The sequence below is a fragment of the Sphaeramia orbicularis genome, chromosome 3 (assembly GCF_902148855.1).
Source record: "Sphaeramia orbicularis chromosome 3, fSphaOr1.1, whole genome shotgun sequence".
Classification (NCBI taxonomy): domain Eukaryota; kingdom Metazoa; phylum Chordata; class Actinopteri; order Kurtiformes; family Apogonidae; genus Sphaeramia; species Sphaeramia orbicularis.
In genome coordinates, this window is record NC_043959.1 from 35,434,805 (window position 1) to 35,450,832 (window position 16,028).

General features: G+C 38.0%; 1 protein-coding gene across 1 annotated transcript in view; it reads left to right on the plus strand.

The window, feature by feature from the left end:
• thsd4 (thrombospondin type 1 domain containing 4) overlaps window positions 1-10,749 on the plus strand; it is a 51,649-nt gene extending 40,900 nt beyond the window's left edge. The window contains exons 9-18 of the mRNA XM_030130957.1: window positions 416-591; window positions 757-853; window positions 1,012-1,203; window positions 2,144-2,273; window positions 4,077-4,281; window positions 4,517-4,690; window positions 6,216-6,389; window positions 6,560-6,739; window positions 7,621-7,765; window positions 9,229-10,749. Of these exons, the coding sequence (XP_029986817.1) occupies window positions 416-591; window positions 757-853; window positions 1,012-1,203; window positions 2,144-2,273; window positions 4,077-4,281; window positions 4,517-4,690; window positions 6,216-6,389; window positions 6,560-6,739; window positions 7,621-7,765; window positions 9,229-9,371 (1,616 nt within the window). The 3' untranslated portion in view covers window positions 9,372-10,749. The remainder of the gene's footprint in view (window positions 1-415; window positions 592-756; window positions 854-1,011; window positions 1,204-2,143; window positions 2,274-4,076; window positions 4,282-4,516; window positions 4,691-6,215; window positions 6,390-6,559; window positions 6,740-7,620; window positions 7,766-9,228) is intronic.
• Window positions 10,750-16,028: the final 5,279 nt, after the last annotated feature.

Consider the following 16,028-nt stretch of genomic DNA (forward strand, 5'->3'; position numbering starts at 1 on the left):
TTCTAATGTGCTTTTAGTTGTCCAAACACTCTTTTACAAGCCTGTCTAATGTTACACTTCTAATGCTTTTCTAATGGCCTCTTGTACTTAATCCTTGGAATCAGTGGAAAACATCTCCAAAGATTTTGTTACAGGATTTGCATGAAAGATTTGCCAGCACAAACAGACGTCAGTTTAATAAAAGACATTGCTTTGAAAGTGCACGTGACACCATTTATTCAGTTAGCTGTAATTACTGCACTTTTTGGGTGGAGAAAGTCGGCATCACAGCCTTTTTTTTCCTCCTTACTACAGCCTTCCTCATGCTTAAATGGTTTTACATTAAACAATAATTATGTGGAAACAGTTGTGGCGGTATTTTCCTTTTTGTTTGAGCTGGGACTGTCAGTGGTGATTGTGTGGTTATTTTCTCCAGCTCTCCGAAGCCGTTCAGGGCGATCCATCATCAATGGAAACTGGGCTATCGACCGGCCGGGGAAATACGAAGGAGGCGGGACCATGTTCACCTACCGTAGACCCAACGAAATCAGTAGCACCGCTGGGGAGTCCTTTCTGGCCGAAGGACCTACCAATGAGATCCTGGATGTTTATGTACGTAAGGACGACAACATGGATTCTCCTCCTTTTTGATTTGTATTAATTGAACGCCAAATGTGGAGGTGCTTTTGGAAGGAATTTGTTTATATTTAGATCAGATATTTGAAGATGACTCCTAATGTTAGAATTGCTGACTGAGTTTATCTACTTTTCCCTCAGATGATCTTTCAGCAGCCAAACCCTGGTGTTCACTATGAATACATTCTACCATTTGAGAAACCACTTATTCCTCAGCAACCAAACCACAGACCTGAAGGTAACTGAATAACTGAATATTCTCTTTTGCTGGACAATAAGTTTTTGTATTTGGTTTCATCAATGCATAACTCATTTGTTTCCATTCCATTTATCACTGTGAAGCTATCCCATTATCCTGTCTTATAATCCATGTAAACTGGAGTGTCCTTGCTCTAGGGAATGCTGTGAATGGACACAGTGGTAATGACCATCACAACAAGCAGGAGAACCTCAACCCAGGAGCAGGAGGACGGTACCCGCCCCGTCTCCCTGACAACCAGGTTCCTGTTGTCCAGCCACCACGACGGGAAAGGGACTACAACTGGAAACTGTCTGGGGCCACTGAGTGCAGCGCCTCCTGTGGTAAAGGTCAGGAAGTACAGTTTATATTCAGTATTTAGAGTTCAGGTTTTATTGCATATAAAAGTGGAATTAGTGATTCTAATCCAGTGTGCTAGTTGACTTGTCTGGTGTTTGTAGACAGCAAAGCCTCATACAGTAATTTCCAGGTGTTTGTGAAGAGTGTGTTTGGCTTCTGGGTTCCAGTATTAACTATCTTAATAACTTAAGGAACCTTGTGCAGGGTGACCCAAAAAAAACGGGAAATTTTGAAGTGCGTATTGGCAGACATGAGCAAGTGGCAGCACTGCGAGACAGTGACCTTGAGCAAGTAAACACATCCCCATTTTAGTAACCATTGGCGGCTGTACGAGAATTGTTTGGTAACTGTGTGATCTCAAGATTCGGTAACGTTCCCTGGCCCCCTAGATCGCCAGATTTTTCCATTTGTGATTTTTTCTTGTGGGGCTATCTCAAGAGTAAAGTGTACACGACTCGACCAAGAACTCTGGATGAGTTAAAACAGAGAATTCAGGATGAAATTCACAGTATCCCAGCTGAGATGTTGCAGCGGTCAATGAGGAATCTCAACAGCAGATTTCAAGAATGCATTCGAACAGGAGGACGCCATCTGCAGGAAGTAATTTTTAAAAAAATGAAAATTCCGTCATTGTTTCTTAAATGGTATGGTTTAAGGTTTCAGTTACTATGAATAAAATATTTTTCTTCCATCACTCTTGGTTTTACTGGATTGTTAAAAAGTTCCCGTTTTTTTGTGTCACCCTGTATAATGCCAGATAAACATTCTTTTTAAGATTAATGAGATGTCAAAAATCTCCTGTGTCCTTCATTTGATCGCACTTAAATGGAACAATAATGTCTGAGATTTCATCAATACCACATAAACTGTCTCCCAGAGCTGTTATTAAAATGCTGATGGAGTCTTTTGGTGGATACCTGTGCTTGTCAGGTTTCAGATACTCTGTCTTTCACTGTGTTCATCGGCTGAACCACGTTGCTGTATCGGACAGTTTGTGTGACAGCAACAGCAAGCCGAGTCCACAGGAAGAGCCCTGCAACCTGCAGCCATGCCCAGCCTTGTAAGAAACCAGACTCTGCCATTAAAACACTAGAACAAACCACAAAATGAGTAGTAAGACTAAAAAAACTTACCATTAAAACATCAGCTGACCCAACATGCACAAAGTTATTTAAAGGTAAACTATGTAACATTCTTGTGTGTCTAAACAAACCTATCCATTATTTTTTATATTTTTATACATATGCCTGTTGTGTAATGCTGTCATTGTTTGGCTGGAGCTGCAAGCAGACTGCCCAGAATTTAACACCCTTAGATCCTGAACAGAGCAAAGCAAGAAGAAAATAGGAAATATAAGCTGAGGGCAGGGTCTCTGCCTTGTAAATACATCATCACCCACTGACAAAGAATCAGAGAGAAGTAAGGATTAAGACGGATTATTCTAAAACCTTTATGTTGGGGGAAGTGTTACATACTTTGACTTTAAGACCAGCAGCTAGAGGCAAAAAGCATCTACTGATCTAAAGTATTTAATAACTTTTGAACCACTAATCCTATCAGTCTATTGAACTATTTCAGATGTGATGCAGTTTGTTAGCTTTAAAGGGGCAGCAAATGTGTTTTTTATGGACGGTCAGAGGCCCCATAGTGAACACACTGCAAAAACCAAAATCTTACCATGTGTATTTTTCTCACTTTTAGTCAAAATATTTCATCACACTTAAAATAAGACATAATCACCAAAAGAGTAACTTTTCAGTGAGATATAAGAACTTATTTTTAGACAACAGATCTTGAAAATCTTATTTCAAGGAATCTTACCAAGATAATTTTCACTTGTTCCATTGGCAGATTTTTTTTGGCTTAATTCAAGATTTTTTTGCTTAATGCAAGCAAAAAAAAATAAATCTGCCAACGGAACAAGTGAAAATTATCTTGGTAAGATTTCTTGAAATAAGATTTTCAAGATCTATTGTCTAAAAATAAGTTCTTATATCTCACTGAAAAATTACTCTTTAGGTGATTATGTCTTATTTTAAGTGTGATGAGATATTTTGAGTAGAAATGAGAAAAATACACATGGGGAGATTTTGATTTTTGCAGTGCATGGACTCACAATCATGCTCTGCAGCATTATTTTGCCAATAAAACCCATGTAGTTTGACTGATGACTGGTTGAATATGCTCGTATTTTGTCCTTTATATTCAGCCAATGAGAAATTTAGCTGAAAAACTCCCTTTTCCTCAAGTTTTCTCTGCTTATGTATAATAAACTTTGAATTTACTCTGAGCTTTAATGAACATCTACATAAACAGTTAATTAATACAGGAAAATACCTGATTTTCAATGAACAATGCTAAATGCAGAGGATAATATTGTAATAAATGCTGATAAATCACTCAGGAAAAAGTTAAATGTAGAGATAACCACAAAACTTGTTCTCTGACTTCAAGGGTTAAATCTTTAACATTTCCTATTTTAAAATGTCTCAAATGACTTGGCCTAAGACATGTGTTTTACCTACATTTTCCCAAGCTACTTGACAACATCAGCTCATTTTCTTTATTTGCAACGACGATTTTCCAAACATCTAAGCTGCTACAAAGAGGAGATGTGGGGGTGTATGCATGACAGTCTACCTGAACTGACTTTTTACAGAAGGACTGTGTAGTCTGCAGTGTTACCATCTGTTCTGTGTTAACGTCAAAAAAGCGTTTTGACTTGTATCAGGAAAATAAAGCTTTTCCAGAACATTATAATTCAAAATAGTAGTTTTAGATGTTGAAATACAAGATTTACAGTTGGAACCTCATCTTTTACAGCCTTTCGCAACTAACTTTTTCATGTTTTTCTACTGAGCAGTTGGGATATTGGAGAGTGGTCTGAATGCAGCAAGACCTGTGGTCTGGGTATGCAGCACCGACAAGTCCTGTGTCGGCAGGTTTATGCCAACCGCACCCTCAACGTCCACACCAGCCGCTGTCGACACCTGGAGCGACCTGAAACTGCCAGCACCTGCCAGTTAAAGATCTGCAGTGAGTGGCAGATCCGCTCTGAGTGGACTGCTGTAAGTGGCAGCTGTCAGTCACCATGTAGCTTATCACACGTTTAAACAGTTTGATCTGCATCTTTAGGACATTATCTGTAAAAAAGGATTGTAATCAGCAGTTCTTGTAAAGATACAATAGAGCAATAACAAAAAACTGCATCGCAATGAAAAAAAAAACAGATATTTTATACATTTTTCGAAGCACTTACCTCCACAGTGGAGTATTAAAACCATGTGTCCTGTGTTCCTGTAGTGTTCTGTCCCATGTGGGCTGGGTCAGAGGTCCAGAGAGGTACGCTGTGTCAGCAACTTGGGCGATTTTGTTCTTGATGAGGAGTGCAACATGAATCTGCGGCCCGTCGATATAGAGAACTGTGACATGGGAGCATGTGCCAAGAGCTGGTTCTACACCGAATGGGGCAACAGGGTAAGTCTGAGCCATGGTATGTTACAGCAGCAACTTCTCTTCATGTCCAACAACAGTGGATGTCATTGTACAGGTCTGTCTTCTTGTGCTGAAAGTCGACCAAGTCTTTACAGACTCCAAAAAAGAAAAATATTTAGTCTTTGGCAGTTAGTTAGATAGTGAAGCCTGGATAATGCTTTAACTGTGCTTGTTAAAAGAATAAATGTGCAAGATGGAGGAGGAACTTTTGGGACTAATGCTCAGGTTTCCAACTTAATAAATGTAAACAGTGACTCTTTGCTGCTACTGTGATCATAACTTCAGTTTTGCACAAGGTTTCTGTCATATACAGTGGTGTAGACAGTTAAGTATTATTACTAAAATAAACAGCCTCTACCATAGGAATGTTACTAGTGCTACATACAGTATGTTCATTTATTTATTTCTTTGCTTATCTGCACATACTGTAAATGAAGAGATAGTAAGAATTCAGAAAAAAAGAGGTTAGGAAAAGGTACTGTATCTGTCCCATAAATATCAGTAATCACATATAAAAAAATAATTCTGGATCAGGATTATGTGTATGTATGTCGCTTTGATGGAATGAATTGAGTATCCTTTGAGTATCTTGTTCCGTGAGAGTGGAAGTCTGCAAAAGAGTTATGGAAAAGTACAAAGCGAATCGCAACTTTGGTGAAAAACAAACAAGAAAACAAGTCTGGTATATTGAGGTTTACATTTCTGATGAGAGGAGCAGATGAGATGAATGTTTTAGAAAAGCAAATCATTCTCTGAACATCTGAAAGGGTTTTAAAAAATCTTATTAAACTAAGAGGGACATGAAGAGACCCAAATGACCATGTAAGGATTAATCAAACTGGAATAATTAAAATGTAATTATTAACCCATAAAGACCCAGCACTACTTTTTGTGTCAGATCCCAAATGAATTTTTCTCTATATTTAACCTTTCTTAAGTGATTTATCAGTATTTATTAGAATATTAACCTTTGTGTTTGGCATTTTTTCAGTATAAATCATGTATTTTCCTATATTTAATCTACTGATCATGTAGATGTTCATTTAAACTCAGATTAAAGTTAAGGATTATTATATCAAAAACAGATAAAACTGAAGAAAAACATTGGACTTTTTCAGTCCAATCTCTCATTAACTGAACATAAACCCAGTGTCTCCATTGATCCAACTCCATGGGTTTTACTGGTGAATCAATGTTGTAGAAGATGACAGTGTTTCCACGGTAACTATGGAGCCTCTAAATGTCCAAATGAGTCATATCTGATGACCATGAAAAAAATGGCAAACTGCATTTTACACCAAAGGATGAATAACTGTATTTTACACCAGTTATTTACATGGATTGATAGGATTAGTGGTATTAAAGGTATTAAACAGTTTAGATCAGAAGGTGATTTTGTTCATTGGTGGATGTTTGGGTCTTTATGGGTTAATCAGTGACTGAACTCTGCTCAGGATCCCAGTCGACTTGACTCAGAGTCCTTGTATAAAATGTGCTCACTCTGCAGTGCTCAGCTGAATGTGGGATGGGAGTTCGTACCAGGGGAGTCCTCTGCTTGACCAATCACATCAGCAGCCTCCCTCTGGAGGGGTGTGGCAGCGAGCGACCTGCAGACTCCCAGGTCTGCAACAATGGTCCATGTGAGAATCGGATCGAGTGGTTCACAGGCCCCTGGAGTCAGGTATGAGGACAATAAGGCCGTGCCAGGGTTAAGGGGAGGCTGTCTGGAGTAGTTAAATACATGGGATTTTAGAATCATTTTACATTGATATGTAACATGTGTTTTTCCTTTTATAATGTTCAATGTTTATTCATTCCATATGGTCGGTGCTGTTGTTATACTTAATCTAGTGCTCTGCAGAGTGTGGCGCAGGCAGCCAGCAGAGGTCAGTGGTGTGTCTCATGAAATCAGATGAAGGATTCACTGTCATGCCGCCTTATGAATGCTCCTCACTGGAGCGACCTCTGAGCCAGCAGAGCTGCAACCTCAAGGCCTGTGGAGCCAAGTGGTACCACACTGACTGGAGTGCTGTGAGTAGGATTTGGCACAGTCGGACTGTAATCAGTGCTGGAAGAAGTCTCCATTACTAACATAAATGTACTAATACCACATAGTTAAAATACTCAACTACAAAGAAAGAATCCACATTCAAAACTGCGCTTTGATAAAAGTACACATTATCAGCAAAATATATGTAGGCATGAAAAATCATTGTGTAGTAAAGTGAATCCTAACAGTGTTTTACTGTTATATATGATGTTTTTGGATTCACTTTAAGAGATTTTACAGTTGTAAATGTTTAATGTTAAGGTCATTTGAACAAGTTTGTACACAGGTGAATAGTTTATTGTTCAATAATGCATCACATTGTGTTAAAATAATCAAAAGTTTGTGTTTTTGCGGTCCTGTGCGAACCACGTATCCCTTACAAGTCAACTTTTCATGAGCACAGAAAAACAGGGTTTTTATTTTTATGACAATGGATTTTCCAGCAAAACCAAAAAAAAGTTTTAGTTATTTCAGCTTAAGAAGTAGGACACTTTTCTCAGCTCATAAAAAAACTCTTCATCATTTATCACAAACAATCAAAATCAACATATTTGAAGATGCATGTTTTTCACTCAGCAGGAAAAGGGTGAAAGGTTATAATCTGAAAAGTAACTAACACTGTCAGTCAAATGTAATGGAGAAAAAAGCTCATCATTTGCCTCTGAGATGTAGTGAAATACAAAGTTAAATAAAACAGAAACACTCAACTAGTGTTAAAAAATTGTACAAATAATGTGATAAAACTTAAGTGTAATGAATTGAAACTTTAATAGCTTTGAAAGCAGAATTCATCAACGCAATATATTTTACTGTGGAGTTTTATGAACTTGACGATCTCTGTTTCCGACTACTGTCTCTGTAGTGTTCAAAAACATGTGAGGGAGGTTTCCGAGTGCGTGAAGTGCGCTGCCTGTCTGATGACACGCTGTCCAGTGAAAGCTGTGATGAGCAGCTGAAACCAACAGAGAGGGAGGACTGCAACCCAGAGCCCTGCGTACCTCACATAGGTCAGTTACCTCTTACAGTGGTATTTGGATTAGTACAGATCTGGACGATTGTTTTCCTAAAGATTCTCTCATCCTTAGACAAACAAAGGTTTTTATTAGGACTGGACCAGTGCCAGGTCTATATTAACTGTCCAGCTGGAGAACTCTAGGCACGAGAAACAAATGACAAATGGTCACTGTTAAAGCTTGAATTACTGTTTTATTGTAGCTTTTGAAGGGAACACCTCAAACTTTTGTCAAAAGCTGCAGTGGAAGGCCAAAAATGTAGATGCTCCATATTCTCTGTAGTTTTTATTGCATTTAAAGAGTTCCTTATTTTCAGTTTAGGGTTTATTAGTTTCAGAATTGGTTTTACTATTTATTTATTTTTTTGGTCATATTCAAAGTAATTTTTAATGAGACTGTGGCACTTTCCCCAGACCATTGCCACCATGATGCTAGACTTGGATTGATTAGTAACTCAAACTCCCAGTGTGCTTACCATCTTATGATGTGCAACTGGTTAAAAAATTAGATCGATTACAAATCCATATGGGTACTTCTATGAAACTGGGTTCATTTAGGTACCTGGCACCTTGCCAGCTTTTTTAGACCCAGTAATAAAAAAGAAATTCAGACATATTTCCCCCCAGGATGTACCTAATGATGACCTCAGATAAATGCAAAAAAATTTTTACTCTTGCTCTGAGCCATCCCAAAATTTATGAATTTTTAATAAAATATTGGGGCCAAAAAAAGCTACCTAGGTGTCAGTGCATTTGATTTAGAAAACATGGTTTGAAATGGTCTTATATAGCACTATAAATACAGACACTATGTTAAATTTGATGATCCTAGTGGTTTTGCTAATCCAGACATGTAGGTTTTTCATGAATCTCATTCCAGGTTTTGTATGCAATCCATCGGGTCCACTTGCATTACATGCAGAACCTGCCGAGTATGATATACATACATATAACATCGCGAATGATTTTGCAACAGTGGTCATTTTTATGAAACACTCTGCCTTGCATAATTAGTTCAATTCTCAAAATGTACCTGGGAGAGAATAAGAAGATATTCAAAAACATAGTTCCGCGTATTTTTTGTGTCCTTTTGACCATGTTACATGTAGTTTTGTATTAAATATAAAATAATATAAAAATGTGTTTTATCTGAAAAATAGTTTCTCTTTTATCTCAGGAAGTATTTCTTTTTAAAACAGACCCAAAGTGCTTCCTAACTTGCTTCATAACATTAGTCTACATCTGGTTTGAATTTTTAGTCCCCATGTCCTGTTTTTAGGGACCAGTTTCAGAGAAGCACCCATATGTATGAAATAAATTGACACATTTAAAAGACAACAATACAGTTTCAGTTAGTTTTCTTGTATAGTTATGACAGTAACTTTCTTACCGTTCTATATTTTTGCTATGATTTTATAATACAATATAAAATTGACCTTTTTTTTTTTTAAATTTCAGATGAGAACTGCAGGGATAAATACTACAATTGCAACGTGGTGGTCCAGGCTCGCCTCTGTGTGTATGATTACTACAAGACGACATGTTGCGCATCGTGTTCACGAGTGGCCCATAGACAGTCAATCCACCGGGGCCGCAGCTAGCGGGGCCTATCAGTGCCCAAAATTTCCATGTTGGACCAGACTCAATACCTGCTGCAGGCGCTCTATTCAAGGGGTCGAACCAGCTGGACATTGCCTTAAATGGACAGTGGTTTTGTTTGCCTAGGATGCAAACTGAAGAAGAAACATTTCTGTCGGTTCTTTGGAGACGTCTTAGTTTAGCGGATGCCAGGAATCCATTCACAGGACAAACAGAGCCCTGGAGATCTGAGATGGATCTGTAGCAAACTGAAAAAAACCCTTACACACCTCATGGATCTAAATAACGTCACATACTTTTAAGAAAAAACATCTTTTTTGTTTCATGGGAAGCAGTTTGCTGGCTCAAGTTGGTTACATATGAAGAGGAGAGCACCTGGAAGCTGTTGTGTGGACAATTTATAGTCTAACATTGTTCCTTCCACTACAAGGCTCAAGTGTATGGCATGATGTCATATGAAGCTGATCATGTTTTATCTATAATCATCTATTTAACATCCACTTTGTTGACCAAAGATATGTAACCTCATCAAGCTAAAGACAGTGACAGATTCTTAAGAAAAATGATTCATAAGGAAAGTGTGATTTTAATTCTCCGTTGTCCAGATATTACCCCTGATAATTGCCTTAGCAGCAGCAGTCCTCATTGAGTTTTTTGTCTTACCTGTACAGTTGTGAAGCATTATGCAGCCTATGTAATATGTTTGTGTATATGTATGTGCGACAGAGTGAATGATAAAAAGTTTTGTTTTTCAGGGGTTCTCACAGTCTTCCCAGCAACTGAAGAGAAAAAAAAAACCCTCTTTATTTATTTATATGGCTCCCCAGGGAGGACACTGGTTTATCGGCCACCGGTGGCCCCTTTTAGACTGGGGCGATAAAATCTTTGCTGCCTCTCCACCAATCACAACGTCCACGATGAATGTAGGCATTCCACAGCCTGCTGGATGGTAGAAGCAGATGGTCAGAAAAACCTAATATATTTTTTGGAAAGGTGAAAACAAACTGCTTTTTTCCTGTGGGAGATGACCATTCCACAATTGTGTAATTCCTGCTCCACATGAAATCACCAATTGTCAGCATGATTAGTATTTTATTGTACACATGAATCATTACAGTATTTCGCAGCTATTGATTGGTTACGTTGTGAGGAAGGCTGAAGTAAACATTTATTTATGAACCAGTCATGCCACCCCATTTTCCAGTAACATATTTTAACCGCACACCTCCTCTCAAATGTTAGAGTGTTTCTCTACTATAACTATTCCCTCCATATTCTATAAACTTACCTCTGATTCATAAGTACTGTATTGATGTTTATGTTCAGAATGACTCAAGTATGCAATTAATTCAATTCATGAGGGAAATAAACATGATGGCCCAACCCTTGACTTCTTCATTTCAAGAACAGATAGAGTGGAGCTAAAATATCAGTTACATCAATATTCAACAAATGACTTCCTTCATTTAGGTTTCATGTGTCCCGAATCAAAGATTATGCTCCAGAATAATCTGGCGTGGACCACCATCCATCTACAGGACAAATGTAGCATGGCTGACAGTATTGTTGCCCCGCACACTGAATGCAAACAAGTTGTTATCGTCTGTGTCCATTTATGTGTAGGTCTGTGTATAAAAATGCATCAGAATTCACCAATGAATGCATCAGTTTTTATGAAACTTTGTTTTTGCATTGCATGAATGAATGTCAGGATCTGAATGGTTTTTCATTGCTTTTCTTTTAGGTGACAAATTTACAAATGCTATTTGACAATTTAGCCTCGTGAAGTTAACATACACTAGCTGTCAATGGACATGATTACCCCTTTTTTTTTTTTTTTAACAATTACCACAGGTGCATCTGAATAATAATAATAATAATAATAATAATAATAACAATGATAATAATAATGATAATAATTTCATGGAAGAAGTTTTTATTTTGTATATATTCTTGACTTGTAACATGTAAACCAAAAAATTTCCTTTTTTTTTGTCCAAAACTGTTTAGTTAAACATTTAATCTTTTTTTTTTTTTTACATGTTGAAACTTTTGCAGTTGAAGAGGAATGGCTGTGAAAAATTACTGGTGGTCACTGTCAATTCTCAGTCCAAACCAAAAGAAAAGACAGTTTTCTGGAAAATTTACTCTAAAGTGGACTGTGAAACCAGAGTAATGTCCACAACCATCAAAATAGAATGAATACTATTGAAATTGTTATTAAATGCAGGCCTTCAAACAGACTCTGCAACACTAGGGAAATATCACCACAGGGTAAAAAAAAAAAAAAAATACAAACATTAACTGTTGTATACTGCCACTTTTAGATTGTGCATCACACACAACACACATTACTTCATATACACAGAGGCCTACATAACAAACGTATATTCTGAGATTTGTTTTCGGTTTTTGTCCTGTTGTTGTCATTTATGCATTTTATTGCATGTCCGTCGGCTCCATACATTAGGTAAACTGGCAAACATCTGAAACTGTGCCTCTCAATTCCTCTAAGTTTTGGAGGATGACCTAATATTTTGGACACTAAAAACGCGAAACACGATGTAGTTTGTCTCTCCGGGCTACTGTACAAACATGGCAATGTAACATGGCCGATGGCGAATTTCCGAAGTGTAGGAAGGTAGGGGAAGCTCTTCTATGCCCTTTGAACCCATTCCTATTCTGATCTGTAAAAGACTGTACGCCGTGACTGTTTTGTACTTTAAGCTTGGTGATAATTTAAAAAAGGATGGGAGGGGAAGGTACCGCCTTTCTGGCCTCTGATTGGCTAGAGAAGCTCTTGTTTCGCAAATGACACCTGTTTTAATCACACGAAAACTCAGTCCATGAGGAAACTCACACATTATAAGGTAAAGAAAACACTGACCTCATTTTCCTGTGATTATGTACCAACCAAAACACACTTCTGCAAACGGATTCCTTGTCTTTAAGTATTTTAAGGAAGTATTTAATTATGTTACTGCACAACTGTCCTTTTAGAACATTCAACCTGATCAAAGAAGACACTTGGACACCAACTTTTTCAACCTCTCAAAATCCCACAGCGCCACTCGCCATTACATTTGACCTTGTGGCTAAAAGTGGTACTACAGATTGGAGATGATCCTAAGGTGTGCCAATGCTAATCACTAATGCTAATGCTAATGTTCAAGTATAGAGGGTATGCACGTGACGTCACCGCTAGCGGAAGTCACCGCGGTTACGTCCACTGAGTGGCAGAAAGAGGGAGATGAGTAGCGGCTTTGGCTTGAATACTGCGAACACTTTAGAACAATCTAAAAAATAGGGAAGAGCTGTTGTGTCATTGATTGCACAAATAGGTTTAAAAAGCACTCGGAGCTATCGTTTTAGCGGCGACCTAAAGCCAAAGACAGAAGAAGCACATGGATCGCTGCAATTTGTAGAAATAACTGGAATCCAGGCAACGAAACCTGGATTTGTGGTCGCCATTTTGTGTCAGGTAACGTTAATTTATGCTGTATTCTTGTGTAAAATCATGCCTTAAATTGCATATCGTTTTGGCTAACGTTACTTCTTAGTAAAGCTCTTAATGTTAGCATCTGTCATTTAGTTCTATATTTCATAACTGAAACGTTTTTGTCTTCAGTTGTGTGATTCTGAACCTTGTGCTCTGCATGATTTGTAAACTAGCTTAAACTGAGGCTAACCTAGTTTTCCAAATAAGGGGGTACACTAGCACAAAGCTGTTGTAGCTGTGTTGTATCAACTATTTGATGTTAACTCTACTTAAATATTCACAGTACCAGTAGATCATCCACTCACTTGGGTCAATACTAAGGGTTCAACTCCAGTAAATCAGTAGTGAACTGTGAGCACTACTGTTGGGCCTTTACCTTGGCAATCACTGCCAAGAACATACGTCTGCCCTGGCATAAAACCTCAAAAACAATAGTATGTTGAATTGAAAGCCCTTACCAGCTGTAATCCTCTAATTAACGATGACAAGGATGTCAACAACTCTTTGTCTTTTGTATGCTTTCAGGCTTTGCATTGGGGATTTTCCCGGTGTTGAAATCACGTTCATATAAATGTCAGGATACGTGATTTCCGGCCACATATCAATGTTTGTAGACCACTTGTTGTTTGGTTGCTTGTATGGATCCATGTCCAGTCCAATTGTCTTTAATGTCATGTTATATTCCACATTTTTCCCGGTCTCGCTGTAGTTACTGCTATACTCCGCCATGTTGAGCTGGTTTGTTTTTGCCACTCAGTCTGACTTAGAGGGGCGTGGCCCAGGGGGGAAGTGACGTATGTGTATTCCTCCATTGGGATGTTAAAAATGCAGAGGTCAATTTTCCGTTTGGGGATAGTAAGTTGACTTAACTTTGATCTTTAGCTTTCCTGCATCGTCTTCATTCTGATGTTAAATCCTTGCCCTCCATCTGAATTCCCTACTTCAACATAATCACAGTGTTGCAAACAACCAAATGCTTGATGGATCCATGTCAAGATGCACCAGTTTGAGGCACTGAAACCTTGTAACACAGTGTCTATATTTCACCTTTATTCATATTTTGTGAGGCCAAAATGTTTTCACAAAGCTGACATACTTTGCCTGTCACAGAAGTACACAGCACATGATTGTCTTTAATGCACCAGACACTGGTGACCTGTATTCTGTCTTGTTGAGGAAGAAAACACAGTTGTCGGATAATGATTAGCTCATTATCTGAGACTCTGAGGTGAGACACCTCCCCTCATAGAGACCAGAGCTATCACAGTATGTCTCCTCTGTAACTTCACTCATTTGCTCAGAACTGCTTGCATATATGAGCCAGGTCCTTCTGGATGTGTTGAGTTAAATTCCTATAAGAAGTACAATTACAAAAAGTGTTCCATAGATAATAACACAACAATTTTGGTGTTAGAAATTTGGCTGAGACTCTGACTTAACCCCTCTTGAAATACCTCTTAGGGAGAAAAAAAGGGCTGAGAAGAGCAGCAGCCACCTGGGCCTTTGTTACCTCTGTGATCTGAAGGATCAGCTGACCTTGAAACTCTGTCCTTTTGGTAAGGAAACTTCACTTAAAAAGGATAAGATTTTTGCCATTGATAAGTGGGTTGTGAGGGGTAGTTTTTATGAAAACTGCTGTACAGTCTGTTGTAAATTGAAGATGTTAAATTAGTTTCTGGAACTCAGAATGAAGATTCAGCTTTCACACCTGAGTGCTCCTGGTTGGGTTTACACTGTTGTCCAGCAGCCGGGGAAAAAGATTTTCCATAGTGTGATAGTCAGGTATTCCTTGTAACTGTCTGTCCATCACACCATCAACACTGTGGCAAATACTATATTTTATTTGAGAACTAATGTTGATACTACAGACCTGCTGCTGTATCAATTAGTACATCTGTATGTAGTTTTATGGTTTTTCTTTTTTTTTTTGTTTGTATAAAATAACTCAGGCCAATTCAGAAGAAATAGAGTCCAGTATGTAAATATAAAGGCAGCAGCATGTGTCTTACAATGCACTGAGCTGCTCCTTGCAGTGCACATAAAGAGCTCCAATAGTACTTACAGTTTACTATAACAGAGTGATACGATACACTTTATTGTCCCCATGGGTAGATTTGTTTTTGGCTCAGTAGTGCTGCATACATAGCTACATACATTACCATGACTTTGATTATTAAGCAAAAAATGAAAAGATAGAAAAAAACAAATAATATAAAGCCATCAATAACTAGGACTAATTTATAAGGCACAGGTACCAAGGTACCGTTTTATTCTGACCCTGTAATGCACTCTAGGTAATGATATTGCACGGGATATAGGATTTATTGTAGTGTAGTATTGTCTGATGTCAGAGAATAGTGCTGGGTGATGAGAATTATTATGGACCAAACAGTTATTAGTTTTGGATGTTCTGTCTACTGATATTTATGAAATATTCTGAAATATTTGTTCTCTTTTTATTGTGGCAACATTTTTTTTTTTTACCATTTTGCCCAGGTCTAGAGAGCTTTTTCTGTTTTTACTTGAGTCCTAATTTTGCATATTTGTTTGTTTTGTTTTCTTTGCAGCATTTTTTTTTTTTAACAAAGTGGCTATTGCCACAGTACTGAGGGACTGCTTTCTCATTTGTCCATTACCACAGAGCCAATTAGCGCCCTCGTTATGTCATTTGTAGATTAGTAACATGTCACCTGAAACCCTGCTACCACAGTACTGTGGCAATAAGCATCGCACATGCCATGTGCCTATCTAGTTACAGGAAAAGCCTAGGGTACTAGTCACCGGAAGCTGGTTTGTGCACCTATTCACACATTCAGTTACTGGCAAACAACATGAAACATGGTGACAGTTTTGCCTCATATGAGGAATTTGCCTGGGTTTTTGATGAATGCAAATCAACCACTGAGACAATGTTCAGAGTGCAGAATTCGGATCATTTGATTGGCTCTGTGGCAATAGACAAACCAATATTTTGTGCCACAGTACTGTGGCAGTAGCCATTGCCATTTTTTTAGGTATAAAATTATTAATACTACCATTGTTAACTGTAGCATAAAATGTTGGAAAAAAAACAAAAGTCATGAGCTCCTTAATTTCATTGACAGAACTATACTGCAACTCCACATCTAATTAGTGGAATAAAACTCCTGTAACAGTCTGG